The sequence below is a fragment of the Podarcis erhardii genome (genome assembly GCF_964252035.2).
Source record: "Podarcis erhardii genome assembly, chromosome: 17".
NCBI classification, from domain to species: Eukaryota; Metazoa; Chordata; class Lepidosauria; order Squamata; family Lacertidae; genus Podarcis; species Podarcis erhardii.
Genome location: NC_138515.1, coordinates 17,515,004 through 17,533,108, shown reverse-complemented (window position 1 = coordinate 17,533,108; position 18,105 = coordinate 17,515,004). Strand labels below are relative to the sequence as shown.

The 18,105-nt window shown below is 41.4% G+C and overlaps 1 protein-coding gene across 26 annotated transcripts in view; it reads left to right on the top strand.

Annotated features, from left to right (window-relative positions):
• Positions 1-18,105, top strand: part of PTPRD (protein tyrosine phosphatase receptor type D) — a 1,160,352-nt gene that overhangs the window by 1,059,018 nt on the left and 83,229 nt on the right. For 16 of the 26 annotated variants that reach the window (XM_081844735.1, XM_081844724.1, XM_081844745.1 and 13 more), the window contains 2 exons: positions 5,378-5,497; positions 7,590-7,687. In XM_081844735.1, the coding sequence (XP_081700861.1) occupies positions 5,378-5,497; positions 7,590-7,687 (218 nt within the window). The remainder of the gene's footprint in view (positions 1-5,377; positions 5,498-7,589; positions 7,688-18,105) is intronic. The other 10 variants (XM_081844733.1, XM_081844732.1, XM_081844729.1 and 7 more) reach the window with 1 other exon arrangement.

The following is an 18,105-nucleotide window of genomic DNA, read 5'->3' as shown; positions in this document are numbered from 1 at the left end:
TTGCAGTGCCTTGTTAAGTGCAAAGGTATAAATTCCCACTTCTGCCTCAAATATATATTAAAAGAATAAGAATAAGCTTTCTCTCCCTTCCCCTCTTTTTTCTGATCTATAGCTTACTAGCTTTCTTTAACACTTTCCACACCCATTGAGAATATGAAAGAGCAGTGAAAACATGTCAAATGAAGAGCACAGAGGGAAAGGAGTGAAGATCGCAACACATTCTTCTCTAGAAAGTGTTGCAAGTTCCTAAGGAGATTTCAGAGGGGTGGCTGGACTGAGGACAGCTTTACAGTGTAGTCATTCTTTCACCCTCTCTCACCTTTATTCCATGATGATTTTCAAGCTAGCAGTGAACCTAACACAATAACTAAACTCCTTCCCTTCTCCTCCTTACAAAGCCAACAGAATGCGCTGCAGCTCAGTGCCCCTGATTGCACAAAATGCTCAGCCCAAACTATGGCTTAACACGAAAGCGCAAACATGCAGGGTCCTGGTGCGAACATCATAGCTGCTGCTACTGCTGCGCTTGTCTGAAGGAGAGGAAATGCGTTCACTGCAGAGACACTTTTTCTTGGCTTCTCTTAGTCTTCCATAGTAGTTCAAAATAAATCATAAATATGTTGCTGTACTTGTGTTCAAATTATGCCTATGTGGGTCTATTCATACCAGGCAGCAAATAATGGAATATTTATAGGTTCCTAATCCCTGGGCTGATACCACATTTTAGTGTAAACTGATCCCTGTCTTCAGAGCTGTGCTTTAAAAATAAGTATCGCGGGAAACATCTTTCTTTGGTCCTCATGAATGTTTGTTTGAAACTGGCATACATTATAATTACCTTAGTGTGGCTCTTGTGTGAAAATGGTATTTAAGAGTTTAGGGGGGTGGTTTTTTAAAAAATAAAATAAAAAAGGTTCTGAACATGGAGACTTGAATAAGCTTGTGCAGTGCTTTTTTTCTAGAAAAAAATGGTGGCAGTACTCACCATGAAGTTGCTAGAGTAAAAGCACTGGGTATAAGTAATAAATTATTATTACAGTGGTACCTCGGGTTAAGTACTTTATTTGTTCCGGAGGTCCGTTCTTAACCTGAAACTGTTCTTAACTTGAAGCACTGCTTTAGCTAATGGGGCCTCCTGCTGACGCCGCGCCGCCAGAGCCAGATTTCTGTTCTCATCCAGAAGCAAAGTTCTTAACCTGAAGCACTATTTCTGGGTTAGCGGAGTCTGTAACCAGAAGTGTATGTAACCTGAAGTGTATGTAACCTGAGGTACCACTGTATTGCCGTATGCAGCCCATAATAATAAAACGATGCCTGCCAGGCATGATGGAGAAAAACAAGCTTTTGCAGTGGGAGGCATCTAAGTGCAGATGCTTTCTTCACCCCTCACCTCATTTGAACGCCTCCTCGTCCTCCTCAAATACTGATCAGAAAGGGGGTTGGAGGGTGCAACACACTCACACATTTTTTTCTTGCAAAGACAGTCTGTTTCTCTCTGCCTGGCCCATCCCCTTGATGCTAATGTTTCCCAAAAGGCACACAGCTGGGTCCTGCAGCAGCTGTTGCTCCTCCAGCCCCCGTAGGTGTGCAGGGCAGAACACAATCTCCTCCTCTGAGAATTGCGTGCCCCTGGCCCCCTAGGCAGGTTCTCCCACAAGGATGCTCAGCAGAGATCCCCCCCCCCGGGATCTCTCCAGGAAGGGGTGGGTGGCAAAGGAAAGCTTGAAGCACCAGGCATGGTCCCCCGGCAGAAACAGGCACAAACTGTTGGGATGCTTCCAAGGGAACGGGGGCAATTTGCAAGCCCCCAGCTGGCTCCAGCCCACCGGCCGACTGCCAGGCAAACTCCAGTCCTTGGAACAGCATGTAACTGCGACTCGAGCTTCAGAAGCTTTCAGAAGCTGAGCACGCAAGCCAGCAGAGAATAAAACTCTTCGCAACAGAAGGGCAGATAGACGCTGTGTAAAGTATATTTACAAGCATAAGGACACAGTGGCGTAGCGTGGGGGTGCAGGGGGGGCCGGCCGCACCGGCCGCAACATATTGGGGGGGGCTCGCACTCGCAGCTCTCTGCCCCTACCTGGCTCACTCACTCTCTCACACTGCTGTGCGAATCCGATCCGAGCCGCCGGGTCGCCACCCACTGTGGGGGGGGGGTGCCAGGCGTGCGGGTTAGGGGGCACAAATTACTTGCCTTGCCCCGGGTGCTGACAACCCATGCTATGCCACTGTAAGGACAAAGGAAAAAACATGTCTTCTCCCTTTCGTGTCCAAGAGCAAGCAGCATAAGCTATACACAAACGGAAGTTCCCAGCAAGCTGTGCTGGAGTGTAAACAGACATGTGACATACAACAATCTACACATCTGTTCTTAAGGTGGAACGGAAAATTGTAACACAAACCATCGACGCCCCTCTGCACCCTGCATGCACCCACACAACAGTCTCTCCTCCCTCCCTCCCTCCCTCCCTTCCCACACCCCACTCAGAGCCTGCCTTACCAGAGTGGCTCCCTCCGCTTCTACTTCACCCAGTGAGGAAATGCGTAGCCCCACAACAAGCAGGAAGGGGAAGGGAAGGGAGAGTATGTAGTCATTTCTGAAGCTTGTCCTGTGATGTGCTCAGCTTTCCCTCTCTCTGTTCTTGTCACCCAGGTTTAGTTCCTACTCCCTGAATATCCAGCAAATGCATCTATTCATAGTTATATTTATTAATTTAACTTCCCCCCACCCCCAGAAAATAAGGTGCCAGCATGTACTGGCAGAAAAGAAAAAGAAAAAAGCACTGTGGTTGTGAGGCATTCTAAGCAAGGAATACAGTGGTACCTCGGTTGTCAAACGCAATCCGTTCCGGAAGACCGTTCTACTTCTGAAATGTTCAACAACCGAGGCGCAATGGGCAGTCACCAAATTCCACTGAGAAAATGGAGAAACACACCTCGGAAGCCATTCGACTTCCGGGGCGCTTTCGAAAACAGAAGCATTCACTTCTGGGTTTTCGGCGCTTGGGTTCCGAATCATTCAGCTTCTGAGACGCTCAGAAACCGAGGTTCCACTGTATTTTCTTCCTCAGCACATGTGAAACTGTGCATTGACAACATTAAATGCACAAAAAACTCATGCCATTTCAACTGCAAACCTTTCACTAGTTGCTCTGTTAAAGTGAAATGTCTCCCGTGAGCAGAAATTAGATTATTATTTTTTAAATAATAATTTAAAAAGCCTTAAAGGAAAATACACACATCCCCAGTTAGAAATAAGTTTTCCGCAAGAGTCTGATTCCTGTTTAGTTTTACTGAGCTATAACACTATAACAAATAGAACACTCCATATCAGTGGTTGTCTTAGTCTGCCTTTCAAAGTGTGAATGTAAAGGCATGTGTTCATAAATCACAGAAGACCATGGCAGGGAGCTGTAGCAGATCAGAGCTTTCCCATGTGTGTGTTTACTTTAAAGTGTTTACCAGGAGATGTTGGTGTACACTCAGCGAACACATCTGTAGTATAAAGTGTGAATCAGACTTTAGGATGTGTTTGCTCTCTTAGTTAAGTATCAGTGGGAGGTGAGCAAATGTGAATATTTAGCTCTCAGCGCTAAGGTGCAGTAGATCTTTCATGCATCTCTCTGGGCTGAATTTTGCCAGCTTTCACTGCTGTGCCTTTGTACTGCTGTGTGTAGCATTGTTCCTTTATATTCATTGTAAAATTGGCATGCTGTCAAGGGGGAAAAGAAGGCATGGTTTACTTTTTTGTAGGGTTTGAATATCACCGTAAAAAATTAAATTATTATTTATTTGACCTCTAGGCCTCCTTCCAAATATAAATGTATTTTCAACGTGGCATTTACAACATTTTGAAACACAATGTCAAAATTCTAATTTAAATAGTAAAACTTGAAAGAGCAGCAGAACTGTTTCCTTTCAAGCCAGCCATCCCATCCTAAAATTTAAAATTCTGATTAACAACCATGGAAGCAACCTACAGCAACAAAGACAATGACCTACCCTCCTGTTTAAAAATCAGATTAACATAAAAAACCCAGCTTCAGGGCCCTCTTAAAATGAATCTAATCAGGTTTCAGGAGAGTAAGTTTCCTAGATAGGACCCACCACTGAGAAGGCCCAGTTTCTCCTGCCTTCAGTCCTGACTTCCCTTACAGAAGATCATAAGCATAGGGCCTGTCTAACAGATCTTAATGCTGAGGTTGGTCCATATGGGTATAGGTAGTATTTTAAGTAACTTGGTTCCAAACAGTTTAGGGTTCAAAGATCAAAACCAGTGCTACTTTGCTCAGAAGCAAATAGCTGCCAGTGCGTTGCTTTACTAGCATGTGGCAAATCTTCCCATCTGTTTTGTCTACATACGGGTTAATACAAGATACTTCTATGACATATATAATTATGCAAATGTGTCCATTAAATAATCTTCTTTGTATTTTGCACAGTATTTTGAGTTAACATGGTCTCTTGATGTATGGACAGAGTGGAGTTCAACTAAATTTTACTAAATTCAATCCTTTCATTTCAGTAAGTGTACTCTGAGTAAAACATAGTTGAATACCACCCACAGTCCATGACTGTCAATTGAAAGCCCATCCATACGCCAATGACTGTCTTTGGCATTTATGTGTACCCATAACTTGTTGACCGTCCTGCCCCCCCCCCAAAAAAAACCCCTCCTATTAACTGAACAAATATCATCTGTGAGTAGCAATGTGGGAGAATATCAGCTGACAGCAGTAAACAAAAAACTTTTTTAAAAAACTTGTATGGTGACAATTATTTCCTTTTACAAGATTACTATGAAACATTATTGAAATGCAGTTAGTTTGCATTAGCCATAAAATTAAGAAAGCTACACTCTAGTAATAACCAGATGGTTAATTCTGGAAGTTGTTGGATTTTATATCCCTTCTGTTTAAAAAAAAAAAAAAGAGAGAGAAAGATTTTATGCCACCTTTTGATGAGCCTCAAATGTTTAACTGCAGAGGATGCTGATAAATATAAATGGCAGATCATAGCGGTATCTGTTGGGACGAGTGCTCCTTTCAGCATAGATGCATCAGTAGGAACAGCTAAATCCACCTGAAAAAAGGGCTTGATAAGTTGAGGAGTCTTGATGTTAAAAATCTGATTTAAATAACACTTCCGTGCCATATGGAAAGCTATTTCTCCCGTCAGCTGACCCTCAGATTCAGAGCTGTATGTTCATATGTTAGAGTTGCCTTGTATTTCTACCTATTCCTGCCAGTACTAAATGTCCACAGATAGACTGTGCATGTGAAATGATCCGTTTGTCTTTTTGTAAACTGACTGAATATGATGGTCTTCTACTGCTACTAATTTCTTTCCCGTTTCCAACTGGCTTTACTTTTTACAGCTTTGAGCAGTAATTCAGTCCCCTACGCTTCCCTGATTGGCTCTGTGTCCTCTCTCTCTAGCCAAACTACCACTCAGTCCTTATATGATAATAACTCTCTCCCACGATTCGCTCGAAAAGGTCTAAACATCTTTGTCTCTATTATTTTCTCTGTTCAATCACTGTTTTAGATGTTCCATCATTCAACTTCCATTTCTGAACAAGCCTAGCATTTTCTTGTGCCTTTCCCTCTTATTTTTGTTCCCCCTATTCCTTTTCATCTGGGTGCTCGATCTGGATCAAATAAATTTGACGGCTACTTTAAATGAAAACCAGCTTAATTGTTGCACATGATGAAAATGGGAGATAGCAAATCACATTCATATAAAGAAAAAGTTTTATCTTCCAAAAAGTAGTTTCCTCAATTTATGGGGTCTTCTTCTGATTTACTTGACCTTAAAAGTATAAGCATGCAGACCACACATTGCAAAGAACTACTGTGTATGCAATTGCTTGGGCTATACAATTATTTAGTACTATTCTCTATGCCACAAAACAAGATTTGAATGTTACGCTGCTGGTCCTTCCTATGGACTTTATTAAGCTAAATAAAAAATGTACCAAAAAATCATTTTATGAATGATGTGTACTGTTATTTTCTGCTCATGTCATGTAAAGCTGTGCTGCAGTGATTGCAAGCTAGCTTTCTTAAAGCACACCCTTCAAACGAGTGCCGGAAAACCCTGAAAACATGGCTTCCAGTTTGAGCTCCTCGCTTCAGTTACCATGGTTTTGTTCTATAATTTCAACACATCCTGGGGTTTGCTAGTGTAACAATTTCTAGCCGACTATGTGTCTCCCTGCAACAAGCTTTTTATTATCATTATTCTTGGCATGATTAAAATTAACATAAATAATAACTAAACACATTGTGGGTGGGTGGAAAACCATCCATATTAATGAACCGAAAAGAAATAGCCACTGAGAGTATGGACTTGCTAAAATTTTCAGCTGGCGGATCATGCTAGTTGACCCCACATTTCCTCTCTCCTCTATCTTTCCCTCCCTCTGTCTTTCCCTTCCACTGGTCCTATCCTTCCCTCTGTCTCTTTCCCATCCCTTCCCTAAACCTTGTCTGCATTCACTATTTTTCCATTGGTAGACAAAGATGTTTACACCTGAAGTAGATTGTAGGTAATTTCTGGGGGTTGATAAAGGGACTTGGGGTTGAGATCTTTTCTCAGATGTACTAGGGTAAGCCAGATGTTTGCGTTCAGCTGAACTGACTCCCCACAACCCCTGCCTCTACAATCTGCTACTAGTGAAAACATTTTTGAAGCTCAAAATGTCTGATGTCTAATCTTGTCTTTATTGACTGTTGTCTGTAAGCCGCAGTGCATGGTACTCTGGCCATCCATAATTGCATGTGAATGTCCTAAACTTTATAAAACGTTTTTCAAAAAAAAAAAAAATCATTAGATTTTCCCCTGTCTTATTTAGTCATGAGATTAAAACCATCATTTTCTATTGAGATTAAAACCATCATTTTCTAAGCATCAAACTATCCATTTATTTATTTTGTTATAAATAAATTCCCACTCCATCCCTTTCTTTCCTTTTCCTTTTTTACTTTTGCAATTATTTTTTGCAGGATCAAGTGTCTCTGGTTACCCTGGTAACCCACATTCTTCAAGTTAGTTTCCCTCATAAATCACTTTATTTTCTGTCAGTACTATTCTTTCCGTTTAGGCTTCTTTGAATGGCTTTTCCCTCCCCCCAGTCCACCTTTTGTTCACCTAAGTCCAACACAGTTTCCATTTCATTCAGCGCAAGGAAAGGGGTTTGATATGACATTAAGAGTCATTACTCAAAGCAGAAGTCAGCTTCAGGTCTAACTGTCTCATTTCCCCCCACCTAGCTAACCTCATTAAGTCTTGGCATAATAACTTTTTTTCTTTTCTTTTAACACTAGGAATGTTAGCTTTGGGAATATGCTTGGTGGTTTTTATTTTTATTTTTTAGTAATTTGGCTTCAAAGCTCATCTCTCCAGAGCATGTCTTGCTTTGAGTGACTAAACTACCTGCCTGCTTCTGTCACCTTACAACATCCTTACTTATTACACATTGATAGCCATTCTGAACTGCTGTATTTTCTAAGTCTGGGTTGCAAACCCTCTGTTTTATTGTGTGGTGTTTTTTTACATGCCGTTATCATTTCTTTTTTCCTGAACAGGTATGGCTAGCCATCCACCAATACCTATTTCAGAACTTGCGGATCACATCGAAAGGCTGAAGGCTAATGACAACCTCAAGTTTTCCCAAGAATATGAGGTAATGCCCCAGTTCCCTAGAGGCAGGAATCACTTATCATCTGGATTATTGTAGACATGGTAATAAACCAGCTTCACTGTATGTTGTCCCTGATAGTTATATTCCTAAACTCAGATATTGAAAAGTAACCTCATTGGAACATTTCCAAGCAAATAAGGCTGCAGTCCTAATCAGGCTTACTGGTTTTCTTTCTTTCTTTCTTTCTTTCTTTCTTTCTTTCTTTCTTTCTTTCTTTCTTTCTCTCTCTCTCTTCTTTCTCTTTCATTCTTTCTTTCTTTCTCTTTCTTTCTTTCTTTCTTTCTTTCTTTCTTTCTTTCTTTAATATACCACCCTATACCCCCAGGTCTCAGGGGGGTTACAACATAAAACCACAACACAAATGGCACTACAAATATGTTTAAGACTGTACCTTTCCTCATTTGTGTGGAATTTGGAAAATTCTAGATTTCTGATGCTTTTTAAAACAGTCTCATAAGGAAATTCACTTCCTATGGAAAAGTATTCTGCTTTAATATTTAAAGTGATTAAATGTATGCATGTTCCATTTGGTTAGGAAAGGAAGATTTGCCAAGATTCCTATAGAAAGATCTACTTACCTATCTGTGCATTTCATTCTGGCAATGGGAAGGGAGATGGGAATAGTCAGCGGCAAAACGGGAGAAGGAGTAGTATCATAGGAAGTGAGGGGATGAAGGGAAAAGAAACAAGATTCTCAGGTGACAAAGATATCCCAGTGTCTATTAATGTTTCACCAGGGTATGCACTTGGAGTAATTATTGCACACCTAAAAAAACCATGTGCAAGACATTTAAACACTGTTACATTTTGAATTGATAACCACCTTGTTCTACCACTGGGAAGAAATATGAGACAGAATTATGAAGAAACAAATTAAATACATAAAAAGACAGGCAATGCGAGATTATCTAATTTTTGTCTGTACCCAGCGCATTGACTTTGATTTTGTGAATGAAATAGTAAATTCACTAATTGAATACATCAAAAAAAAAATCTGTGCTATTAAAAATTTGAGGCAGAAATATTGAAAAGAAAGCGATCACTTCTACATTTAATGATTTATGAAGCTTAAGTTTTGTGTCCAATTAATTAATGGTTTATGGAACTAACTAACTGAAATCTGTGCTTGTTTTATTACCTTATGTCAGAACAGTTTTAGAAGACGTGTTGGTCCACTGAGAAAATTTTTCATAGATTAAGGATTTTGTTCAATGTTATTATAGGTTATAACAGCATCAAGCCATTATTACCTCTCCCATCAATAATTCATGAATTGTGGGTTTTAATAGTATCATAACAGGAACCAGTTATGAAATACCCTTTTAATAGTCCATGGATTACAACCCCCAAGATGTGCATTGGCACACAGATATGGCTCTCATGTCAATAATTTTTGAATGAATGGACTTGTACAAAATCCATTAAACGGCATAAACTAGTAGGGCTTCTTTCAAAGGACAATATGGTTTAACGTGTAAATTTGTTTTATTTTTAAAAAAGGTACCCCAAATGTGCAAGTAAAACACAACCGTATTATTTATGGGTATAGTGATCCATGAATTAAGGACTTCTCAAGAAATCACTGGCATTGGACTCCATTTGTATTCAGTCATATATACGACTTCAACATTTTTCAGAACTCTTGGGCATAGTGGAACTTAATGACTATGAAGAAGCCAATTTCCTAAATCATCTCTGACTTCCTTCCTTCCTCCCCTCTCATCAACTTTCTCTAGTCTTTCTGGTCACCATATCATATATCATATTGTAGGCATACTTAAAACAAAACAAATTCCTTCCAGTAGCACCTTAAAGACCAACTAAGTCAGTTCTTGGTATGAGCTTTCGTGTGCATGCACACTTCTTCAGATACCATTCTTATCTGAAGAAGTGTGCATGCACACGAAAGCTCATACCAAGAACTGACTTAGTTGGTCTTTAAGGTGCTACTGGAAGGAATTTGTTTTGTTTTGACTATGGCAGACCAACACGGCTACCTATCTGTAACTAGGCATACTTAGTCATTCAAACAACAGTAGTTACTCCGAAAGTTACTTCAATCAGTAAAATACTTCATTTCTATACAGTGGTACCTCGGGTTAAGTACTTAATTCATTCCGGAGGTCCATTCTTAACCTGAAGCACCACTTTAGCTAATGGGGCTTCCTGCTGCTGCCGCGCAGCCGGAGCACGATTTCTGTTCTCATCCTGAAGCAAAGTTCTTAACCCGAGGTACTATTTCTGGGTTAGCAGAGTCTGTAACCTGAAGCATATGTAACCTGAAGCGTATGTAACCCGAGGTACCACTGTACTATCTACATAGCCATCTCAGGTTACCCACCACTGAGATGGCTGCTTGGCAGTGTGGATGATGTATTTGTACGCCAGTAACTTTCAGGTTGGGGAAGCGGATGGCGCTGTGAGTTAAACCACAGAGCCTAGGGCTTGCTGATCGGAAGGTTGGTGGTTCGAATCCCCGCAACGGGGTGAGCTCCCGTTGTTCGGTCCCTGCTCCTGCCAACCTAGCAGTTCGAAAGCACATCAAAGTGCAAGTAGATAAATAGATACTGCTCCGGTGGGAAGGTAAACGGCATTTCTGTGCACTGCTCTGGTTCGCCAGAAGTGGCTTAGTCATGCTGGCCACATGACCCGGAAGCTGTACGCCGGCTCCCTCGGCCAATAAAGTGAGATGAGCGCCACAACCCCAGAGTCGGCCATGACTGGACCTAATGGTCAGGGGGTCCCTTTACCTTTACCTTTTAACTTCCGGGTTAGATTACTATAGGAAACTCTTTGTTTGGCTACCTTTGAAGACTGCTCAGAAACTTCAGACTCATTTCAAAGTACAGCCCTGAATGTCTTGGGATCAGAAAATCTTGAGAATTACTTTCCTTGCCCACATCAATATTAGTCTATCTAAGCACTGAATTTACAACTCCTGAGTCCCTTCTCCAGGTACCACCGCCATCCTTTGTACAAGAGATAAGGCATTTTCATTTGGGTTGCTCACAATTTGAAATATCCTCTGTGGCTGCTTTTTTTTACATTTGATGCAGCTTGTTTTAGATTATCTGATAGGTGCTATTTTTCCTATTTGTAATTTTACTGCCTTTTTGTGTCACTAAGCACTTTCATTATTTTACAGTGCGGCAATGAATAAATAAGTACAGTCAAACCTAGGTTGTTGAACGTAATCCGTTCCGGTAGCCCATTCGGCTTCCGAAATGTTCGACAACCGAGGCACGGCTTCCGATGGCTTACAGGAGCTTCCTGCACTCAAGCGTAAGCCGCGTCGGATGTTCGGCTTCCGAAAAACATTCGAAAACCGGAGCATTTACTTCCGGGTTTTCAGCGTTCAGGAGCCAAAAAGTTCCAAAACAGAGGCATTTGGGATCCAAGGTTTGACTGTACATCTAGAGTAAAATACTTCTGTTTGAGAGCATACCTGTGAAAAGCACCAGTAAGGGAAAAAATGGGGTATGTGTGGCGAATGACACACATAGGATGGAAAATCTTGTGCAGTTGGCTCCCCTGACTATTTAATAATGTGCTGCAATTGATTCAAAATCATCTGAACTCCTGAATCACAAAAGTAGTATAAAGTACAGGTAGTTTTACGGTTTAAGCTCCCTCTTTTTAAGCTTGCACATCATGCGTAAGCGTTAGAGACAAATGACTCTGAGATTAAGTGTTCCCGATGACACTGACATTTCTAATATAACATAGTATAGTATAGAGACCTTTAGGTGAATTAATACTATCACATTTTATTTGACAGTAAAGAGTGGATTGCTTATTTGTGGGGCGAACAGAATTTGCTAGTACCTTTAATAAATGTTACTTTAAAAAGTCAGTTTCGTATAACCTTTATACAAATAGAAGTTGCTGGAGACTATAAATATCCAGTATATATAAGTATCTTGGGCAGGAGAGTTTTAAATTGCATTTCAACATTTGCTGTTATAGGACAGAACTGCATATCATTTAAAGATGCAGTGTTGTAGAAGGCTTTAAGCCTGATCTGAAAAATAATCTCATTACTGTCAAAGAGAAAAATACAATCTCTAGCATTCACTAAAATGTGTTGACTTGAAGGGCATTTTAAGGTTCAGAGTCATACTTAACGCAAGTCAGGAGTGATTTTCTGTCAATTGCAGGTAATTATGCAGTGTTCACAGTAAAAGATCATGCTGTATAAACTCTGCACACAAGTATTTCCTCTGTCGTTTACAAGCATTCTCCCCCCCCCCCACATATAGTCAGTTGCAGAAACTTCACAATTGTCCTTCTGCACAGTAGTTCCTAAAAATGTCATTATCACTTGGTTTCTACCTATATCCAGATGGCGTCAACAAAATTGTTGAGACCAAGCAGTAGAGTCCAAAGAATATCATAAAGGTAAAGGGACCATTAGGTCCAGTCGTGACCAACTCTGGGGTTGCGGCACTCATCTCGCTTTATTGGCCAAGGGAGCCGGCGTACAGCTTCTGGGTCATGTGGCCTGCATGACTACGCCGCTTCTGGTGACCCAGAGCAGCACACGGAAACGCCGTTTACCTTCCCACCAGAGTGGTACCTATTTATCTACTTGCACTTTGAGGTGCTTTTGAACTGCTAGGTTGGCAGGAGCAGGGACCGAGCAATGGGAGCTCACCCTGTCGCGGGGTTTCAAACCGCCAACCTTCTGATCGGCAAGTCCTAGACTCTGTGGTTTAACCCACAGCGCCACCCGCGTCCCAAAGAATATCATATAAGGGCATAATTGGTGGTGGGCACAGTTGCAACATCTGGCCAGCACAGAAAGACATGTTTTAATTTCTCCTTGCAAATGACACTTGTGCCATAACACAATCTTGTATGCAGTGCCCCTTGGATGTATGATACGCGTTGCATGGTTCTTAAGATGCAGTCCACTATCTTATCTGATTAGAGGGTTGATTCATAACTAGAGCACCTTTCTACAAATAAATGAGTAGTATATACTTTAAAACGAAAGCTCTAAGAAAACAAGAAAAGTTGCACATAAAATGATGTCGTGTCCTCATTCTGAAATTGAAATTGAGCAGCAACTTGTGAATAGTATGCTCCTGGCTTCTGGTATAGAATGGTTGGGTATCTTCTACATTCCTTCCTTCCTCAATGCCTGTTCCTTTATTTCATTTAATTTCCTGGCTTGCCACTGAGTTGTAACACAGGAGGAATTCCCCGTTAGTTCTGTCTGAGACACTCCTCTTTCTAAAGCTGTATACACATTACTGCTTTTTCTGCATCCCATGTACTCCTACTGCTGTTTTTTTGAAACCATGCAACTTATCGAGAGAGACTGTTATTTTTTTTGGGGGGGGGGGAATTGCAGAGAAACAGAAACCCAACAAGTAATGGGTGTCGGGTGAAGACATCCCCACCACCTCTCCAGTGTATACTGGGGACACGGGTGCTGCTGTGGTCTAAACCACTGAGGCGCTCGGGCTTGCCAATTGGAATGTTGGTGGTTCGAATCGTATGTTCTCAACAGATCTAGGAGATGGCACTGGCACATAAAGGTAAAGGTAAAGGGACCCCTGACCATTAGGTCCAGTCGTGACCGACTCTGGGGTTGCGGCGCTTTATTGGCCGAGGGAGCCGGCGTACAGCTTCTGGGTCATGTGGCCAGCATGACTAAGCCACTTCTGGCGAACCAGAGCAGTGCATGGAAACGCTGTTTACCTTCCCACCAGAGTGGTACCTATTTATCTACTTGCACTTTGACGTGCTTTTGAACTGCTAGGTTGGCAGAAGCAGGGACCGAGCAACGGGAGCTCACCCCGTCACGGGGATTCAAACCACCAACCTTCTGATCGGCAAGCCCTAGGCTCTGTGGTTTAACCCACAGCGCCACCCGCGTCCCAACTGGCACATAGGGACAGTGTTTATTTGATTGATTGTTTCTCTGAAAGGCTCTAGACCAAAGACTTAGATACAAATCATGGTTGCTTGGTCTGAATACTTTTCAGAGCAGGGATATGGATAGGAGATTGAGGGGCCCAATCTTGCTACTTTCCAACCAAAGTCTTTCAAGCAACTTGAACTTAAGCAGTCCATTTATTTTCTAATGTGATCGAACAGAGCGAATTTTTCATCTGCTCTGTGTGTTCTAAATTATTTTCGCTGGGCATTTTGGAACAATGCAAATATACAAGTTTGATAGCTGTTAAACAGTAGGGTTTGTTCATTTTAAAATACGCTCTTTAGAATATACACAGAATTATAAGTACAGTTGTACCTTGGCTCCCGAATGCCTTGGGAGTCGACGTCCCAGCTCCCGAACGATCGAAAACTGGAAGTGAGTGTTCTGGTTTTCGAATGTTCTTCTGGAAGCCGAATGTCCTATGTGGAATCCGCAGCTTCTGGTTGGCTGCAGGAGCTTCCTGCAGCCAATCAGAAGACATGCTTTGGTTTCCGAACGTTTCGGAAGTTGAACGGACTTTCGGAACAGATTCCATTCGACTTCCGAGGTACGACTGTAATATACTGATAGGAAATGTGCCCATACATACAGTCAGTGTGCTAAATTTAAACCAAATCATATTTTCTCAATGACTGGTGACATACAAAGTCCAACATTAAATCAAATACCCGCTTCGTTCCTAATTGCTGCTTGAGCATTTTCTCCCTAGCCCTTTAGTTTCATGATTTTAATTATTAGTTGTTTGACAGCTAACAGCCTGGGTGCTTTAAGATATCTGACCTGGGCAGAAAATATTGTGAAAGTGTAGGCTTTTGTTTTCAGGTTGAGCACCTGCTGTGTAGTGCAACGTTAAAAACAAATACTAATAATAGCATTTCTGTGTCAGTTCAAGTCAGTGTCACTTTGCTTGCATGACAGGCTATGCAAATGTGGCCATACTGTAGTAAAAGAGCAGGTCCCTTGGGGGTCTTCATTGACTGTCCTGTTCCCTGTGTTTAAGTCTTGTTTCGGTGTAAAATGGCTCCGTGTATATATACAGATGTGCTGATAGCTGAGAGGGAGAGGCTAGTTCATGCACTCACCAGATCTTCACAGCGCGGATGACTGGAGATGCACATAAAGCGAGGTGTGATTTGTGTGCGTGGCCTCCTTGTGCAGGAGGTGTATTTCATGAAATTATGTTCCCTTTTAAAGCCTTGCATATGCCCATTTCCCCCACGGTGAAAATAACAGGCTGAGTGTACAAACTGGCCCAGAGAGGCAGCAGCACAAGGAAGAAGGTGTGCGTTAACTTAGCTTGCGCCACGGACTGTACATCATTTTAATGGTTCCTCTTATCAACGCTATACATTAAAGGCAGCCCTTTCCATTAACATTTAATATTGGCGAAGGTGAAGTCACGTTCTGCCTCTTTACCCAACCAGCACTGGTCGATGTGCTGGATTTTGCCGGTGAATCACCAGATTTGTGATGGGAGGCATTAATAATTTACTAAAGTGAATTGTATCTTGAGGTTTTATTTTTAAGTACTAACACCTCCCCGCTCAAAAAAAAAAAAAAAGGTTTTTACTCTAAGGTAATGGCTTAGGTCACACATCATAGCTTAGCATGAACACGACTCAGTATGAACTGTGAGCAAGCAGGTCATTTTCCTGCTGCGCTGCCCCATGCTAAGCCACAGTTTGGCTTCATGTGAAACCTCTGGCTTGCAGCTCATGTTTTGTCTAGGAGGGCAGAATCATGAGCCCAGGCTACAGACTCTGATTCTTAAATTTTTAATTCTCGTTTTTTACACTGCTCGGTTTTGTTTGTCAAGTGCAGCAATGCTCTTAACTTGCTTTCATCCAGTTTTCTTTTTTAATATTGAATGTTAGTTCGGCTTTATTGCAAGCTGCTTAGAGCTGTTTATTAAGTGGTGCAGAAATTTTATAAATAAGAAATAAGATCTGCTTTTTACTTTCTCCTCGTTCGGGTTTCTAAAGTGAAAGGAAAAGGCATTTCTGCTGGCAACTTGGCCGTGATGATGTATTAGTGTTCAGGTATTTAGCATTCATGTTTTGCTAAAGCAATATGTAAATCTCATTCAATCGGCAAGTTTCCTGAATAACAAAATAGCATCTTATTATAGATTCATCTGAAATATGAAACTCTCAAAGCAAAACCTGACATTGGTAAAAGAGGGTCAAATTTTTCATTTTCAGGGGTAGTTAATAATTCTCTAGTTCCACATCATCCATTTGCTTTGACATCTACCAGGGTGCTAACTTTATTGTTCTTTCCACAGTGCAATTGCTATACGCTGTGCTTGCTTACTTCAGAGAGACTTATTACTGAGCTGCTATTTCACCAATGCTATGGGCTGCAGCCTTTGTTTGAAAACTATGATGTTGACTAAGGGTTGTATATTTGATTGCTCGCCTTAGTAGAATACTTTCTGGATGGGGAAAAAGAAACCCAAGCCCAGTGAGCCAGTGTGGTGTAGTGGTTAAGAGCAGTAGTCTCGTAATCTGGGGAACCGGGTTCGTGTCTCCGCTCCTCCGCATGCAGCTGCTGGGTGACCTTGGGCTAGTCACACTTCTCTGAAGTCTCTCAGCCCACAGAGTGTTTGTTGTGGGGGAGGAAGGGAAAGGAGAATGTTAGCCGCTTTGAGACCCCTTAGGGTAGTGATAAAGCGGGATATCAAATCCAAACTCTTCTTCTTCATCATCATCATCACTGATATTTTAGTTTCTCCCTTTGTGGTATATTTTACTTACTGTTTTTTTCTGTGATGGGGACTCATCTAGTCACACGGTCCTAAATCATATGATTTTGCTAAAAGTTTAGATATATGAATATCCGGTAACTTTAAAAACATAATAGTTTAAATGGAAAAGCTGTTTTTTCTCTCCTGCCTTCTTTATAGCCCTCTTGCATTAACAGGGTTACTGTAGAACCCTGCAGCTGTTTGAAATATTTGTAAGCTTTAGGATTTATTTATTTTAGCAAGCTTGGATCATTCCATGCTGCACCTACTCCCCAATACTTACATGTCTGAAAACATGACCATCTTTTTGTTTGAACTTTAACAATTAATTGGCTAAAGATCCAATTTGGGGGAGAGGGGAATGAAGTTGTCACAAAAGAAGAGATGAAGACAAACCCGCAGTTGTCTTGTAGAGCTTCATCTTCCCTGCCCCCATGTCCAATTTTTGCCTTTGAAAATAAAAGTTTCATTTAATTGAAAGTGTCTAATTTATGGGGGGGGGGGCGTGGAAATGAATGGGAAAGTGAAACTACCAAACTACCTGTTATCCCCAGGAAGTTTTCAAAAGAGGGCAGGGAAAAGTCTTACTACTTCTGTATTTCTGTCATAGTTTTGTCATGTGTAGATGCAGTCATACCTCGGGTTACAGACGCTTCAGGTTACGTGTTTTTGAGTTACGGACACGGCAAAACCCAGAAGTACCGGAACGGGTTACTTCCGGGTTTTGCTGCTTGTGCGTGCACAGAAGTGCTAAATCGTGCTTTGCACATGCGCAGAAGCTCCAAATCGCAACTCGCACATGCGCAGATGCGGTGCTGCAGGTTGCAGACGCTGCGGGTTGCGAACATGCCTCCCACACGGATCACGTTCACAATCCGAGCGTCCACTGTATAGATATATTTCTGTCTTAGTTTTGTCATATGTAGATATAGATATAGATATAGATATATACACAATTTCCATTTTTTATTTTGTGCTACCACTTTCAGATCATTGGAGAAGTCTCCCCACACACTTTTTTTTTTTGGGGGGGGACGGGCCCTGTAAATTCCTGTGTACAAACAAAACAAAGAAGTGAAGGAGTCAGTTGGATCCCTGGAGTAAATTATTAGCTTAGGGTCTTTGGGCAGCGTCCAACAAAGTACTATCTCTAGCAGAAGGAATTTTGGTTGCACAACAGAATTTCTACTCACTCTCCGTCTGTTCCAGGGGTTGACCCAACTTCCAGAGTAGATTTGGAGAGAATGTGGGGCAGAAAGAGTGGAAGTTCTATGGTGCAAGTAGAAATTCCTGTGCCTAGAAGAAGCACTTTCTTTCATACCACTCTTAATTCTGCTCCAAGTTGACTTCAGCTTTACACAGAATTTTTCACACTCATAGAGCAGACTTATTTCACTGATTTTTTTCATGTACTGTTCTTTTGAAAAACAAAGCCCAGTTAGACTCTTGGGATACATGGAACCATTTCCTTGTTTACTGTAAGCTCTATATTTCACCTGGGAAGAGTTTTTGGTTCCTCCCCAACCATCCTCTATCTGATAATGGCAAAATAGATTTTATTTGAAAATTATTGAAGGGGAAAGAAACTATCAGTGATTTTTTTTTTTTTTTATTTCAAGCAATTGGAGGACAAGTTTCACAGCACTGGTTTCTTGGGAAACTAAAGTTTCCTTTATCCTAAGACTTGCTGCTTTGGAAAAGTGTTCC